This window comes from Bolinopsis microptera, chromosome 9, assembly GCF_026151205.1.
Source record: "Bolinopsis microptera isolate Bmic1 chromosome 9, MBARI_Bmic_1.0, whole genome shotgun sequence".
NCBI lineage: Eukaryota > Metazoa > Ctenophora > Tentaculata > Lobata > Bolinopsidae > Bolinopsis > Bolinopsis microptera.
Window position 1 is genome coordinate 12,819,148 of NC_087080.1, and position 15,818 is coordinate 12,834,965.

The 15,818-nt window shown below is 39.7% G+C and overlaps 2 protein-coding genes across 4 annotated transcripts; one reads left to right on the forward strand and one right to left on the reverse strand.

The window, feature by feature from the left end:
- Positions 1–3,358: 3,358 nt before the first annotated feature.
- LOC134820319 (hemicentin-2-like) lies at positions 3,359–15,180 on the reverse strand. 3 transcript variants are annotated; one of them, XM_063830544.1, is made up of 22 exons: positions 15,038–15,180; positions 14,885–14,911; positions 14,310–14,430; positions 14,019–14,117; positions 13,797–13,905; positions 12,587–12,738; positions 12,223–12,382; positions 11,945–12,120; positions 11,712–11,806; positions 11,393–11,482; positions 11,084–11,238; positions 10,841–10,956; positions 10,295–10,415; positions 9,758–9,823; positions 9,382–9,574; positions 9,087–9,215; positions 8,750–8,882; positions 5,803–5,911; positions 5,515–5,603; positions 5,139–5,248; positions 4,793–4,914; positions 3,482–4,590 (listed from the first exon to the last, which is right to left on the reverse strand). In XM_063830544.1, the coding sequence occupies exons 1-22, from the start codon at positions 15,110–15,112 to the stop codon at positions 4,458–4,460; spliced, it is 2,580 nt and encodes an 859-aa protein (XP_063686614.1). In that variant the 5' UTR covers positions 15,113–15,180; the 3' UTR covers positions 3,482–4,457. The 3 variants fall into 3 exon arrangements, with proteins under 3 accessions (XP_063686616.1, XP_063686614.1, XP_063686615.1); XM_063830545.1 differs by having other exon boundaries at positions 4,366–4,590; positions 5,803–5,908; XM_063830546.1 differs by lacking the exon at positions 14,885–14,911 and having other exon boundaries at positions 3,359–4,590.
- LOC134821262 (uncharacterized) lies at positions 7,634–8,544 on the forward strand. Its single transcript, XM_063831975.1, has 3 exons — positions 7,634–7,751; positions 7,905–8,015; positions 8,173–8,544. Exons 1-3 carry the CDS (start codon positions 7,638–7,640, stop codon positions 8,341–8,343), a joined length of 396 nt encoding a protein of 131 aa, XP_063688045.1. The 5' UTR covers positions 7,634–7,637; the 3' UTR covers positions 8,344–8,544.
- Positions 15,181–15,818: the final 638 nt, after the last annotated feature.

The following is a 15,818-nucleotide window of genomic DNA, read 5'->3' on the forward strand; positions in this document are numbered from 1 at the left end:
AATTTCGTACCCCAAATTAAATTGTCGCATTTTCACGCTAAATTATTTCAGAGAAATCAAAATCAGTTTTTGATGGAATTTTAAAAAATCGTGAATAACTAAATTAATTAAAAATCATTCTCTTCGTTTAAATCGTCTTCGTCGTCGTCTCTTTCACCTTGAGTCTGCTCACCGGTGTACTTAATGTTTTTCTAGTGTGAAACTAGTCGTTGTTATAGAAGTCTATATAAAATTATATGTGAGATAATTTTGAATCTGACGCACGTTTTTCACGTAACACTGAAAAACCAGTATTTTCTATTCAGTCATTTTTATACTAAGTAACTTTCTATATACCTGAGAAATGCGTATCCTTGTCTCACAAAACACGTAAAACAACTTATTTGACAAATTCACCTCAAATTAGCCCTATTTAAGCCAATTACATAAAAATTAATGTTTGGGATTTTGAAATGGCGGCCACAATTTTGGTAGTACGAAAATTTTTTCCAAAAATCCCCAAATTTCGTACCATATAAATATGTCTCGTAAGATAACATTATAATAATGTTCATAAACACATATTCACATAGCCATGTGTCTACGCGTACTGCGTGACGCGCTTGTTTCAAGCGAGAGGGCTCTGGTTAGAGCAAAAACACATATATAAGAATAAATATTCGGCGGAATAACAGGCTGAGCACCGTCCGATAAGTAATTTTAAAATGCATCAGAAAGTAATCGGAAATGAATTAAAACATTATACTTTATGGAGTTTGATAATAAGCTGTAAATAAAAAGCAGCGGCTTTTCTAATAACAAAGATAAAAGTTATACAACGTGTAGTTGTAGCGCAATGCACTACTGGGTCCGGTCGCGCGTTGTCATACGTTGTATGACCCGCCGCGCGCACGAAGTGCGCGGCTCCCCCTGTATCGTCGAAGACGATACAGGTGAAGCGACCGTGGGGGTCACCACGTGATACAAGGCTTCTCCTGGCTAGATCGGCGAAATGCGCTACTGTGCCGCGCCGAGCGGCCATGAATTGACATCGTCAATTAACACAATTGCAATTGTTTAATTTGACGAATGACGCCGCGCGCGCCGATTTGCTCTATCCAGAGCCCTTGCGCTTGCAATAGCGCGCGCCCGCCTCACGGCTTGTGAAACAAGCGCGCCCGCAGTGGCGCGAAAGCACATGGTTAGGTGAACGCGCCGATCATTTGAACGTCCGTCGACGGTTTTTGGAACGCTACATGTACATATGTTACCTTGCTCTATCCAGAGCCCTTGCTCTATCCAGAGCCCTTGCGCTTGCAGTAGCGCGCGCCCGCCTCACAGCGGTAAAAAGACCTTGTCACTTGTCCTCCGTTTCCCGCTCATTGGACCAGGTGAGCTTGCATGCTTAGCTTGTGAATGTAGGTGTAAGTACAGCTGTACTGTAGTTTATACCTAATTAACCCCTATATACTGTCACTATGCACTATAGAAACCTGAAAAGTGGTTACTGCATACTGGAGGGAGAAGTGCCAAGACTACCTGCGCTACATAGACGCTAGGTTGTCAGGACTACGCGCGCGCGCACGAACCTTCCCATCGGGGTTCGTGGATAGGTGCTTTTCTTGACTTGTGAAACAATGAACAAGCGCGCCCAAAGTTGCGCGAAAGCACATGGTTAGGTGCATATATATTACCCGTTATATTAGTATTAGTGTACATGACAGTGTACTACTGGGCCTCGCTTGTCATACGTTGTATGACCCGCCGCGCACGAAGTGCGCGGCTCCCCCTGTATCGTCAGGACGATAAAGGTGAAACGACCGTGGGGGTCGCAACGTGATACAAGGCCTCGCCACGTATCAAATAATGAATTCTGCAATTCCACTTCGATAGATCCAAGATCGCGTTCGCAGATTGGCGAGATGTGCATATGGTACCACTGGGCCACGTTTTTGCTCTATAGCCGGGCTATTCTTGTCATACGTTCTATGACCCGCCTGTATCGTCAGGGCCTACAGTGAAACGACCGTGGGGGTCGCAACAACGCAACGTGATACAAGGTTATTCTACTTGTGAAACAATTGCGCGTCATGCAGTACACGTAGAGTGTAGACTCATATCATGGCTATGTGAAGCATGACACCACGCGTTATATACTGATATCAGTTACTGCATTTACTGGGCGGTGCTCAGCAGCTGTCGTTCCGCCAAATCTCTAAATGTTTATAAACGTAATAGCCTGGGGTCCCGTAGTAATTTTGGATATGATTGGGCTGACCGATTGTAGTTATACAATATTATATAATTCGAACAATTGTTGATTGACGATGTCAACCCATCGAGATCGACGCGTCGAAGCGGCGAAGTCCTCCAAGAACAATTGCAATTGAAACAAATCAAATTGGCGGGCAAACGATCCGTTTCATAATATGTATAAAACAATACCAATCATTAATACACTGTTGTATGTTGTTAATGTTATAGCGCGATGCACATCATGATCAAATAATTCTTCTCGCAAGAGTAGATCGGCGACGCGAAATGCATCACTGTGCACTGGGCCTCACCGAGCTGCGAAGGATTGACATCGTGCTCGTGAACAAGTGCACTGATGATTGGTATTGTTTTATACATATTATGAAACGGATCGTTTGCCCGCCAATTTGATTTGTTTCAATTGTTGGAATTATAATGCTCTTACTTAACTACAGTCGAGCATTTTCTTTGGCGGAAACCAAGCAACAACTATTTATTTATATATATACAATATATCAATATGTATGTGTTTCGCATTTAACGGGTGATACTCGTCAAATATATGTTCCAGATGCGTCCTGGTAGGTTGTAAACCTACAATTTCGCATTTGCATTCGATCAAAAAGTCAAATTCAGACCACGCGCGTATCATTTTACACACTGCACACGTTACGTTTTCTTTTCATTGACGACGCAGATCATTTCCAGCTCGTAGCGGCCAAGTAGTGTATATTAAACTCAATTCAATACAACTCATGCTAGTCAGAATCTGGAATTATATGCATAATGTCGCGCGCTCATGTAGATGCAATGCAAATAATACCTTCTGCTTTCGCTGCGCTGTCAATTTTGCAGTTCTGAGTTCGGTCCGGAATATCCGTGTAATCTGAGCTACGCAATTGCTACGAAGGATTGAAATCTCTCAATTCGTAATTCAAATTTTGCATTATCAGGAACGAAGCGTTTAAAGGATCGGGAGAATATTTTAAGCAAAACCCATACACTGGACACGATCATTGGACAACACTCGAAAAACTCGTTCATGAAGCCGGGCCCCAAGGAAAGCTAAAATACCCTTAGCAGTGATCCTCCAGTAAGGATGAATTAAAGTTTTAGCTAATAGTAATAATAATGCTTATTAGTATTTCATACCATTTACCACCGGTATTTCTCAGTATGGTATTACTATTACAATATTTATAGACTAGACTTCTGTGACAACAATTAAATAAAAGTGCAGTTTTTTACTATTATTATTAGTGATATGATCTAATCTAATTGCTAATTTCATTTGCAATTTTGATGACTAATTTCTATCTTATGTCTTTGCGATATCAATTGTTTTAAATTCAAACTAAAGCAAAAAAATCATTAATCTAACTAAAAATGAATTGAAAGGGAAACCACATTGAACAGAGAGTAATACTGCAACAAATAAAATAAATATCTTAAAAAGTACAAAATAAATATTTATACGTTGCTGCGACAAATTAAACGTTCTACAGCTTGTTTACCAATCATAGAATAATCGTTTTACAGTGACAAAAAGTGTAATTTCGTAATTCATCAAAAGATTGACAAACTATAATTCAAATAGATTTACTTTATAGTTTATATCCATACCATATAAGATTGTAACTGATCCGTATGAATTTTATTGAGAGGATCACTCTCTTGTTGATTTGTGTGCAGTATCAAGTATGCACTAATTTCATATTTGAGTAGTATAAACATCAGGGTGAGGAATTTTACTGTGGTCTACAATTAAAACTGTTTATGGTTACTGCACAGTGCGACAAAAAATGCTGGAAATACGTGAAGAACAGGCAGATGCAGTTCATTATCTTCTTAAAAACATTTCCTTGTGTTCAAGTACAGTCTCGTCAAATTAGTGAAATTATACACTATTTGAAAGTCAAACGATGAAATAAGCTAGCAGGGCGTCCAGAATAAACATATCCGTATACTGACATCTAACTCACAAAACTGGAGCGCACTTCGAATCTTAACATCTTCTGACGGATTTGACAACAGACATCCTCCTGCTTACTGCTTAGCACTCTGTTTCTGTTACACCTCTCACGGATTGAAACTGGCCCATAACTTGGGTCTTGGCCAGAGATCTACTACAGATTTTATTGAACTTTCTTCGTCTTTGCATCGAGTAACATGTAACATGAAGGAAAAGTCTCTGATATGGTCAGATAATCTCCATATCAAAGTTACACGAATAGTAACCAGAGAAATAGTACAGGTAGAGCGAATATGAGTCCTCTGGTGGAGTTAGTTCCGTTCCTTACTCCCCCGGTATCGGAGTAGTGTATTTGGATAGGCAGCAACCCCTTTACTGTGTAGCTGAGAAGAGGGAAAAGGTTGAGAATCAAAGGTTTGTTGGATTTTCTAAGCATGAAACGCAACGAGGGTTGTCAGTAGAAATAGAATCCAAGATCAGTGCGGCTGATCACTAAACATTTAGATATTCATGATCCAGATAATCATGCCATAAGTTAAGTTTTAACGAAATAAGAAAACGAAATAAAACCAAATTTATATTTACCCAGCAGAGTTGCTACCCTCACAACTGTAATTGCCGCTATCTGACTTGACAGCATCAGTTATCATCAGGTTGGAGGTCAGACCATCCTCGGAGGGGAAGAGAACTATCCTACTCGGTATCGACTGAGAATGAGATAATTTGTTTATTATTCAATTGTATCTATTTTTCATCGATATAATGGTGAGACTAAATGGCGGATAAAAATGTCACAGTTATGAAGATTATAGCGTTCTTAGAAACAGTCATAAAAAATAAAGAGACACAGTTGCAGTTGAAGTAAACGAGTTTATTGCCAGAGTTAGTTAGTATAATAGTTAGGATTTAGCACTAGAGTGAGTTTGGTTACCTGAACTATCTGCCCGTCCTTCCTCCAGGTAACCCAGGGAGGCGGTGCACCACTAAACTGGCACTGAACCAACATGTTGTTCTCAAAACTGATCACCGTGTTTATAGGACCTAAGTAAACATTAATGATTACCGTTTATCATCAGATATTTGAAGATATGAATTCAGAACTTTGAAGGGAAATGATTTTCACGTGACCACAAATTAGAGTTCACGTGCCGGTTTTCTGCAACCTTATCATGATACTGATGGCGCAAATTGGTTGTGTTAACACTGAATTTTACCCTCAAAATAATACTAATAGTATTGAATTGAATGAACATTAAACACGGTCGAAATCCTAAAACAAGTGTTCCTGAATTATTAGAAGATCTGACCTGATTCTAGTCGGGGAGGTATAGCCTCAGGGTACACTCTGATAGCCAGGTCCTTGTTGTGTCGACCTAGATAGTTCCTTGCCAAACATCTGGAGGATTACAATGTTAGGTGATATGAGAGCAAGTTTCTGCCCTCATAACATTGTGAAACTAACGAGATTCGCTGATATCTTACTCTTAGTAACAATAATACTAGGTAGATAGTGAAGAAGTAAACTCAACAACAATGCCACCAGAATTAATTCCCTTTTAAACTAGAAGCTAATACCTTAAACTAGAAGCTAATACCTGTAGGTGCCCTCGTGGTGAACATATGAGACGGGTATCTCCAGAACTGATCTCGTGATCACGTAATCATACAACTCCACATCATTCTCTTCTTTAACCACAACACCTGCTGTAGAAGTTGGAGGAGTTTAATATTCAGTTGTAGAAAGAGCAAAAATACTTGGGTCTAGTTGAGATTTCTTATGCATAATTGGTTATAATTCGGGCTAAATGACCAACTAATTCCATGAAATTGATTTAGCGTGTCTTAAAGAAACCCCAATAAAAGTTTCTCAATTAAGTGACCTTTAATATATCTATCAATCAATTTAATAATCCTTGTTATGCTATATTACTGCTTATTAGGAATTCTGTGGCATAATTTTTGCCTTTTCATTCGTCTGCGTGACCCAAAATTGGACCACGTACGTTAATCGTTAAGAAATCTAAAGTGGAACGAGACATTCAACGGGATATTTTCACTACTTTTGTTACCCTCCAAAATCTTAGAAGTGTATATGAAACGTCTACCGTATGACTATTACTAAGCACTTTCTACTGTGACTTGGCTGTGTCTTAGCCGTGTGTTAATTACCCGTCGTCACATCAGAAGTTTCTTAATAAACTGTCGGGACCCTTAAAGGTTTCTTAAATTGGTGCTTCTCAATTCTCAGCTCATCATATCAAGTACTACAACTCCGTGGCATTTCCCTCACTCCCATACGTCTGGAGTGTTAAAACACCTAAGAGTCAACCCACTTGCTCAGTGCTCACTCAACACCCAAACAATGCAGGTTTTTCAGACATATTCAGTTCAGCATATATAACAAACAATTATCAACACTTCTTGTAAACAACAACATACACAACACACATGACGTTAAACCCAGTAATCCTATTAGAGTTTTAGTGTACAGTCGGTGGCGAGAAAAATGGTATTATTTGTTGGAAGGGTATTTTGAAGCACTGCTGTACGCCGCTTTACGACTAGTTATGCCTTCTGTTGAGAGGTGCACTGTTGTCGAAGCAAGTATTTTGCTACTTTTAATCGAATTAGGAAGTATCTCAGATTGTTAGCTGTTAGATTAGAGTATTTAGCTATGCATCCACTTTCAAACTGCTAGTTGGACAGCCTTTTCGATAGCTGTTTTTTCTAACTAAAGTTCTGTGATAAAACAAAAACACACAGTGTTGCTCTCTTGTCTGCACCCCTGCACAAGTGCAGTGTACTTCTGAATTTGTACTTGCTTGTAGTTTGCGGGCCCTCTGTAGTCTGTATAACAGTTTTAAAGCCGACAAGTTTCCTCCTGCCTTTAGAAAATATACCAGAACCAGCCTAGATGTAGTGACGTAAGCCTCATGACGTAAGCCTCATGACTTGCGCCTTGTTTCGGCTTGAACCAGCTTTGCAAACGTACTACCATATATTATGGAATCATTAAAAATGCAAAGAAAACATTTTAAACTGCTTTGTGTTTGCCAGCTACGTTTTCTGATATTTCCTGATTGTTTGGTACTTATTTGACTACATTGTCGGTATGTATTTATTTTGAAATGTGGGGGAAAGTATTTATCTAAACATAGACCGTATGTTCTAGAATCTAGATGCTAGCATTGCAAATTTCCCTTGCATTAAGTACCGCTTGACATTTTCTTCCTCGATTCATATTTAGCTTCAATTGATTCTATCAAACATTTCTATCACTCAGCTTAAAGCACTAGCAGTAGTGTTGTGTGATCTGGCCCCAAAATATGACGCGTTTATTTTGTTGCATTATTGCCGCTCGTTCTTAACCGTATAATAGGTTTGGGTGATTTCAAACAGATTGCACAGAATAAAATGATGTTTTAGCAGCATGGAACGGGTAAAAAGCTTAGTGATAATCTTGATGAAGGAGCGTGATAAAGCGAGAAAAAGAGTAGATGATTTGCACTTAGAACTTAAAATAACCTCAGAGAAAGTCATAACGGTAGGAACATAAAATCATCAAATCGCAGCAGAATACAAAATAAGGTCACTTATCACTATTGATTTTAAATTATAGACATTTGCAGTGCTATACTAGCGTTCGTGCAAAATGCAGTAAAAGTTTAATTTGTAAAATTAATTTGACGACCGGCAGACACAGAAAGATAAGAAGACGTTGGAAGCTAAGATAAGGTTATTGGAGGGCGAGTTAGACAGAACTTATGAGGAAAACATTGGGAGGAAAACAGTTAACATGGACCTCGAGGTAAGGAGTAAGCAACCCCCCCCCACGGGTTTAACAAATTAAGAAATGGGACTAACAGTAGTATAACTACAGTAGTACTACTTGAAGGTTTATGATAATTTATAAGAGTACATGCCTTGAAATTGTAAATTGTTTCAATTACATCATGATATTTCAGTTCGAAGTGGAGAAGGCGGAGAGAGAGAGAAACTCTCAGCAGAACGAGTTATCCTACGTTGAAATGGAAGTGGGAACGAGGGAGGGTAAATTCAACGAGTTGGAAGTGAAGCTGAATGAGGTGGTACAGGCTTGTGTAATGTATGGAGATGGTAATATGTCTAACTTTTGAGAGGTTTGTGGCGTTTGAGTGAAAAACTGAAGTCATGGAATGTTCCAGACTTCAGTAAAAAGAGACCCGAGGAGTAATTTATATTGATTGAAACAGGACTTAAGTCATTAAAGTATTTGTAGATGAAAATTAGATTTGTCAATTCGCTTTTTACATAAAAATTACCAGATGCAGAGATTTTGATGCTCCACTATATTAAAATAAGGGGTAAATTTGTAATGATTTCGAATGTAAAAAATTAAAATGTTATCAGTTGATTTTTATTGTAATAAAGTAATAAAGAATCAGACAAGATAGACGGCGAAAATATTCAGAAAACGAGAATTTAAGTGAAAGTGAAAGTGAAAGTGAAAGTGAAATTGAAAGTGAAAGTGAAAGTTTAAAAGATTGAGAAACTAATGCTCACTTCCGAGATCTTGATCGTTGTCTTTACTCCAGGTAATGTCAAGGTCCTTTGAACCCGCTGCTACACAAGTGATCAGTATCTTATCTCCGGACAGATAATATCCCCTCTCATCAGACGCTTCTAAACTCACGATCTGGGAATAATTGTGATTTCTATATTAAAAAACACAACTTGAAAAGAGTATTAACTATTAGGTAACTTTAACTGGACCAAATAGAATTAAATCTGGAAACTAATTTGATAATATCTCATTCATGCTTCCCATTCTCAACTTATTAACATGCTATAGTTCTGATAAAGTAAACTTGATAATATAACATACAGTCCAGCAACTAACCTTAGCTTTAACAATAACATTGAGGGTCCGAGTAAGATTAGCAGTGTTTAGAGAGTTGCGCGCAACACACGTGTAATCACCGTAATCTAAACCATCTAGGTTATCTATCATGATACTTTGTATATCCATCTGAGATACGTATCTTGTTATTGAATGATGTTAAGTACACACGTATAGTTCGTACAAAATACGTGTTTGGATTTATTAATAATGTTCCGTACTGTTTGATCAAAAGGATCAATTGAAATGGCTCCTAATCTCCTAGTCCTAGTTTTGTAAGTTATCCATCACTCACCATTCTAATCCTATCATCGAACACCAGCGGCATCCCATCCTTAAACCAGGTCACATAAGGGTAAGGGTACCCGGAGGCAGTACACCTGATCCTAATAGACTGTCCACCCTCGTGGATCATGTCCTCCTTGTTTGTAATCGTTATTTTAGGTTCAGACCACACGGACAGGTACGCACTGGACTGTCGAACATACCTGAGGCAGTTACTGTGCAGTATTTATCATTTAGGATATTAACAGTCTGCTGTTGAACTGTTGTTAAGTAAGAATGTTGTTCTAGTAACTAAATATATTCAGAGGATCTATGAAAAGATAAGTGCACCATCACAGTTTATTTCTTTTGTACTACTATTGAATGATAGTGTTCAGATAACCAACCTGTTATCTCCGAACATATACCCAGTAACACACTGGTACATCCCCACATTCACAGCTGATACGTCCCTGAAATTAGTTGTAATAAAACATAATACATATATTTAAATATTAAAACTATATTTACCGTTTAGCTTAATTATAAGGGTCTAGCTTTATGGGTCTAGCTTAATTATAAGACAAATGTTTGCTAATAGTTGGATGATATCCGGTTATTAGTATTATTTAAACAAGTTTTAATACTTTACTTACTTTTTTACCGAAAATTTGCCTACATTCCTAAATTCCTGTTTTATTTGCCCTTGTCTCTTTCAACCGGATATTATCCAACTATCAGTATTTCATCATGAGACTAATAAACGGCGAACTACTCCAGCATTTGAAATGTTTGCTAATTCAGTTTATAAATAAAGAATGTATGTAATATGTCCATTACTCAATACTCAATCCAGGGTTGCCTAGATTTATCAAGATATTTCTTATAGTTGCTGTAAAACCTACACCAACCCAGAGCAGTTGGACCAGAAGTTTTGTACTCACTCAATAACAAGATTGTCACCGTTCATCTGGACAGAAGGACTGAGGTTGACCTGTGTTCCGTCTTTTAGCCAGTCTAAAGACCCCCTGTTCTGTAAACCACAACTCAATACAGCTTGGTCTCCTGGTGGATAATATTATAATTTAGATACAACGATTAATGAAAAGCAGACTTTACTCGTCTACTTTTAGAATAAACGTAGTTTCGCCAAGCATTGAGATTTCTGATTTCCTGTTAGGATTTAAAACTTAAAACCCGATATACCAATACGGAACAGCAGATTACGAGATGAAGTGTGGCAGTTTGTTAAAAACCACCACGTGACCAGTAATTGTGCTGATTTTGTGTTTTACTACGATTGTACGCTCATATTCCCACGGCGGCGCATCTGAAGACTTGCTTTCACCCCGAAAAAGAAACAGGGTACATCGGAGAGGTCTCATACATCGAAAAAGGAGTTACTGTGTGCTGCAAGCCACTCCGACAAGAAGACCTTTTCAATAACAAGTAAGTAAGTAAAACAAGCTTGGTTGTGATTGCATAGTTACCCTGACTGATTGTCTGATCTCTAGGAACAATAGAGAAAGTTGGAGCAGTCACCACTATCACTTTGAAGATGAAGGAAGCACCTATCATGTAATCGTTGTCGTTGAGAGCACTGCACCTGAAACAATTTAAAGTTCTGGTTATCCGTGAAGAAAAGGAGAAGAAAAGTTTCGTAATTATAAATCGTAAATTTTGAAATATTTCGTACCAGGACATATTTTTAAGTTCTAGAAACTCGGACTCACTTGTACTCTCCAGTATCACTCTTCCTAACATTAGTGATGATGTATTTCCTGCCGAAGAAGGGGGAGGAGTTGCGTCCAGAAGTGGCAACAGGGCCAGGGACATTCCATGATATGGTGGGGATAGGGTTACCTTTAGCAACACATCTCAATGTCACCTGACAAGTCATGGGTTTAGGGTCCTTGCATTGTTGTATTAGAAGATGACAAAACAAAAATAGCAAAGAATGGAATGTCGTAAACGAGAAGAAGAGAAAAGAAACAACTCCATTATGTATCTGTCGAAGAGGTATATAAAAACAGGCAACTAACCGTATCTCCAGGACTAGCGTAGACCGAGCTGGCAGCAATAGAGGATATGATGGAGGAGGGGACCGGACCAGGACGTGTTGCTTGCATGTCCTGTAGGGAGTTATGTGAGGGAGAGTTTATCTTGATAAAAGTGAAATGAGAGGGATTATTTTATAACTGGTCGCATTTAAAATGAGATAAATTAATTCTTATCTGGATAGTTTACATTCATAGGTGCAGTCGTCGTTTATATTTCGTTGTTTTTCGCGTGTTTGATAAATGTGACGTTGTTAGAAATCAGTAATTTAATGAGTGATGTTTCACAAATAACGGTACTAACCCTCTGTATGCGTTTAGTGTTGCTAGTAACGGTCTCGTTTGTCACGGTGTTGAGTGCTGAACATTTGTAACTCCCACTGTCCTTATCATCCACAGCTGAATACCCACATGTTAACTATCTTAGGACTTGACACGCAGACAAAATGTCTCAAATAGATAGCTAATAACTGAGAAAACTCATTTGATGTCTCAACTATTCATTGATAAAATATAGCTGATGTCTCAACTACTTACTGAGGAAATAGAGGCTGCCGTCCTGGACCTGGAAGACGTGTCTCTCCAAGAGGGGTCTGTTGTTCTTATACCAGGTGATCAGAGCAGGGGGCTGACTGTCCACAGAGCAGGGCAGGACTAGGGGCCAGCGTGAGTCTGGTAACATTTTCAGAGAACCACTGTCTCCAGAGTACGCTCTGTCAGGGAAAGTGATTGTCATAACTCATGGGAGACGTTATCGTTCTCCATTTAGACTTTTCAGAGTAAGAAATGTGTTGAAATACGTGGCAGATAAATACCTGGCAGAGTCACGAGGCTGGTAGATGAAGGTAGTGTTGAGATATGCCACAGTAACGGTCACGTGTCTGCTGACCAGAGTGCCACTGTATTCTGTGTCTACTTTACACCACCAGGTTCCAGCGTGGCTCTTCTCCGCATGCTGGATCATACACACCTCGCCTGGAGGAGTACTTAGCTAGGTTATAATTATATAGTTAGTTAATTAGTTTACACCGAGTTTGGAAATAATTGACGGTAGGTGAAACAGACCTCTGGTAGGGACTAGTGGTATGAAAATCAGGATTACAACAGCTAATTCGATCTTTTAAAAAGTAATAAAATTAGATTAAGATCAAGTTTGACTGTAAGCAGAATGTGACTGACCGGCACAGTCGACAGTAGTGGACCAGGAGACCTCCCTATCGTTGTTGTACCACGTGATACGAGCCCGTGATCTGGAGTTAACCTGGCAGGTCAGTGTCAGGTACTTGCCCAGTCTTACTGTCGTGTCCTCTGGTTCCTGGATAAACCTGACTCTGTGAGGGAGGGGTGTTAGTGTCCTCTGGTTCCTGGATAAACCTGACTCTGGGGAGGGAGGGTGTTAGTGTCCTCTGGTTCCTGGATAAACCTGATTCTGGGGAGGGAGGGGTGTTAGTGTCCTCTGGTTCCTGGATAAACCTGAATCTGGGGAGGGAGGGTGTTAGTGTCCTCTGGTTCCTGGATAAACCTGACTCTGGGGAGGGAGGGTGTTAGTGTCCTCTGGTTCCTGGATAAACCTGATTCTGGGGAGGGAGGGGTGTTAGTGTCCTCTGGTTCCTGGATAAACCTGACTCTGCGGAAAGGGAGGGGTGTTAGTGTCCTCTGGTTTCTGGATAAACCTGACTCTGGGGAGGGAGGGTGTTAGTGTCCTCTGGTTCCTGGATAAACCTGATTCTGGGGAGGGAGGGGTGTTAGTGTCCTCTGGTTCCTGGATAAACCTGACTCTGCGGAAAGGGAGGGGTGTTAGTGTCCTCTGGTTTCTGGATAAACCTGACTCTGGGGAGGGAGGGTGTTAGTGTCCTCTGGTTCCTGGATAAACCTGATTCTGGGGAGGGAGGGGTGTTAGTGTCCTCTGGTTCCTGGATAAACCTGACTCTGGGGAGGGAGGGGTGTTAGTGTCCTCTGGTTCCTGGATAAACCTGACTCTGGGGAGGGAGGGGTGTTAGTGTCCTCTGGTTCCTGGATAAACCTGACTCTGGGGAGGGAGGTGTGTTAGTGTCCTCTGGTTCCTGGATAAACCTGATTCTGGGGAGGGAGGGGTGTTAGTGTCCTCTGGTTCCTGGATAAACCTGACTCTGGGGAGGGAGGGGTGTTATTGTCCTCTGGTTCCTGGATAAACCTGACTCTGCGGGGAAGGAGGGCCGGAGGGAGGGGTGTTAGCTTGTCAGGGGTAGGGTCCTTTAAGATAGACTGGTTGTTTTGTGACGGGTGATAGGTGGGAAGTGGGGTCGTTACTCGTACATTAGATCTATTTATGGAGATAGAGGTTATAAAGTTACAAACGGGTATTATGATGAATATTTGATTAATTAATTAATTATGCTAATTATCTCACCTCTCGTAAGGTTCAATAAACCAGCCTGGTTGAGGTGTGGTAGAAGACTGTGACCTCTCCTCCTCCCCCATCATACTCGTACCACTTACAAATCCTGGCATCTCACCACCTGAGTTATAGTAGAGAATAAACACAGCTCAGTCGTGTTTCAAGAAGAGGGATAGTAGAACAAGGAAAATAACTATAAAGCTATAATTTGTGTAAAGTTAAAGTGCAACTTACTGGCTCGTATAGCGAAAGAACCCCCAATTTTGATGACGGTGGTACCTTGGAACAGCGCTGCATAGCAAATTGGCGTGGAGGCTGTATAATACAGGAAACCTGGGAATTTTATAATCATACCATTATCTTTCTTACTATTCACTTGTGTAACTAGTTACTTAGTCAACTGCTAGCGGTTTTGATGCATTAAAACTAACAAAAGTACAATTTGACCCAAAAGTGAAAAGTGTACCCAAAACCCTGATTTAAAAGGGCGGAGGTACAATCCCAGGGTAATGAATGAGAACCAACCTGTAATAGTCTCAGCAGAGTAAGTCTCGTGACATCGTCCGTGACACAATACCTCACACGGACTCGTACAGTCAACGTCAAAGTTCTTTGTGAAGTCCTCAAACGTTTGCCGGCAGGGAACCTGGGGTTTGCAGGTTTAGAGAGGAGTTTAGAGAATCGGTTTAGAGACTTTTAGAGAATGTTTGGAGATTCAGTCCGGATACTGGATATGATGAGACACGGGGTAATTTATCTTTGTAATTTACGAAGCATTCAATTATCTCGGCTAATGGGCTTCTTATGCTGAAGTAAATGCGCTGAAATCTCCAAAATGTTATCCTTGTCATCAAAAGGTGCAGATATGAATAATAATTGTCATACTCTGCTCGAAATGAATCCAAATGATTCACCTTGCAAACCAAAAAGAAGCACACTTCAAAATCAAATAAAAAAGATAAGAAAAAATAAAGATGCAAAGAAGTTCAGTTCAAAAATAGTAGAGAGAAATGCACTCGTTCACTAAAATTTAAATTAGATTAATCAAAGTAGGAATAAAAATTCAAGGCAAGTTAACTCAATAAATCTATACTTATTACGTTTATTTCCCTATCAGTGTTGGATTCCTGCCAAGAAAGTTATTTAAAATTATCCAAAAAGGTGTAAACTAAAGAATGAATAAAATCTAAAAACAGCACATATCTATTTTTCATAATTTTGAACACCTGAAGCCAAAGTGCACCCGATTATACCTGAATGAAAGCCTGGGAAAGGGTGGTTGGGAAAAGTAGAACAACCAAAGGGAAGGTTATCAGAGCTCGCCACATCTATCTTTTATCTGAGTCAATATCTCTGTTTATCTGAACCGGTCTGATTCCTCTTCTTCTCTGATCATGTATCTGTGGAACATTTTACTGTATCAGTGTTCATAGGAACAACTGAAGACTTGTCACTGTATGCTTATACTATGCCATCTCAGGGGCCTCAATGGAAAGAGAGGCAATCCCTCGGCAGTCAGCAGTTTCCTCTACACTGCAGATCAGTACATTGTGTACATAAACAATAAACATAGTGTATTGTAAAGGCATATCACTAATATGATAGTATCCATAGGGGATTCATTTCTACGACAAAAGCAAATCAAACGTTAAAAAAATAACACCCGTTCATTGTTCAAGGACAATACGGCTCAGTTAATTTCTCAAGAAAACTCGAAAATTATCCAACCACCCAGCTCTAAACCCCAACTTGGAATTAAGAACGGTAGAAAAACCATCTATTTCAGAAAGAGGAAACGTATGAAGCACCCTGAAAATAGTCTGCGACAAAATGAGCACCGCTCCAAAAATTAAAATAGTTTTTAACGAATTAAAATAGAGTAGTGATTTGAGATTAAGATGGAGACGATTTGATGCAAGCAGAGCTGTAAAACAATTACTGGAGTTAAAGCACCACTGGGATCGACACCAGAAAAACCACGTGGCCTACCACGTGCGTTGTTACGGTAACGCAGAATCGCACCACATGACAACC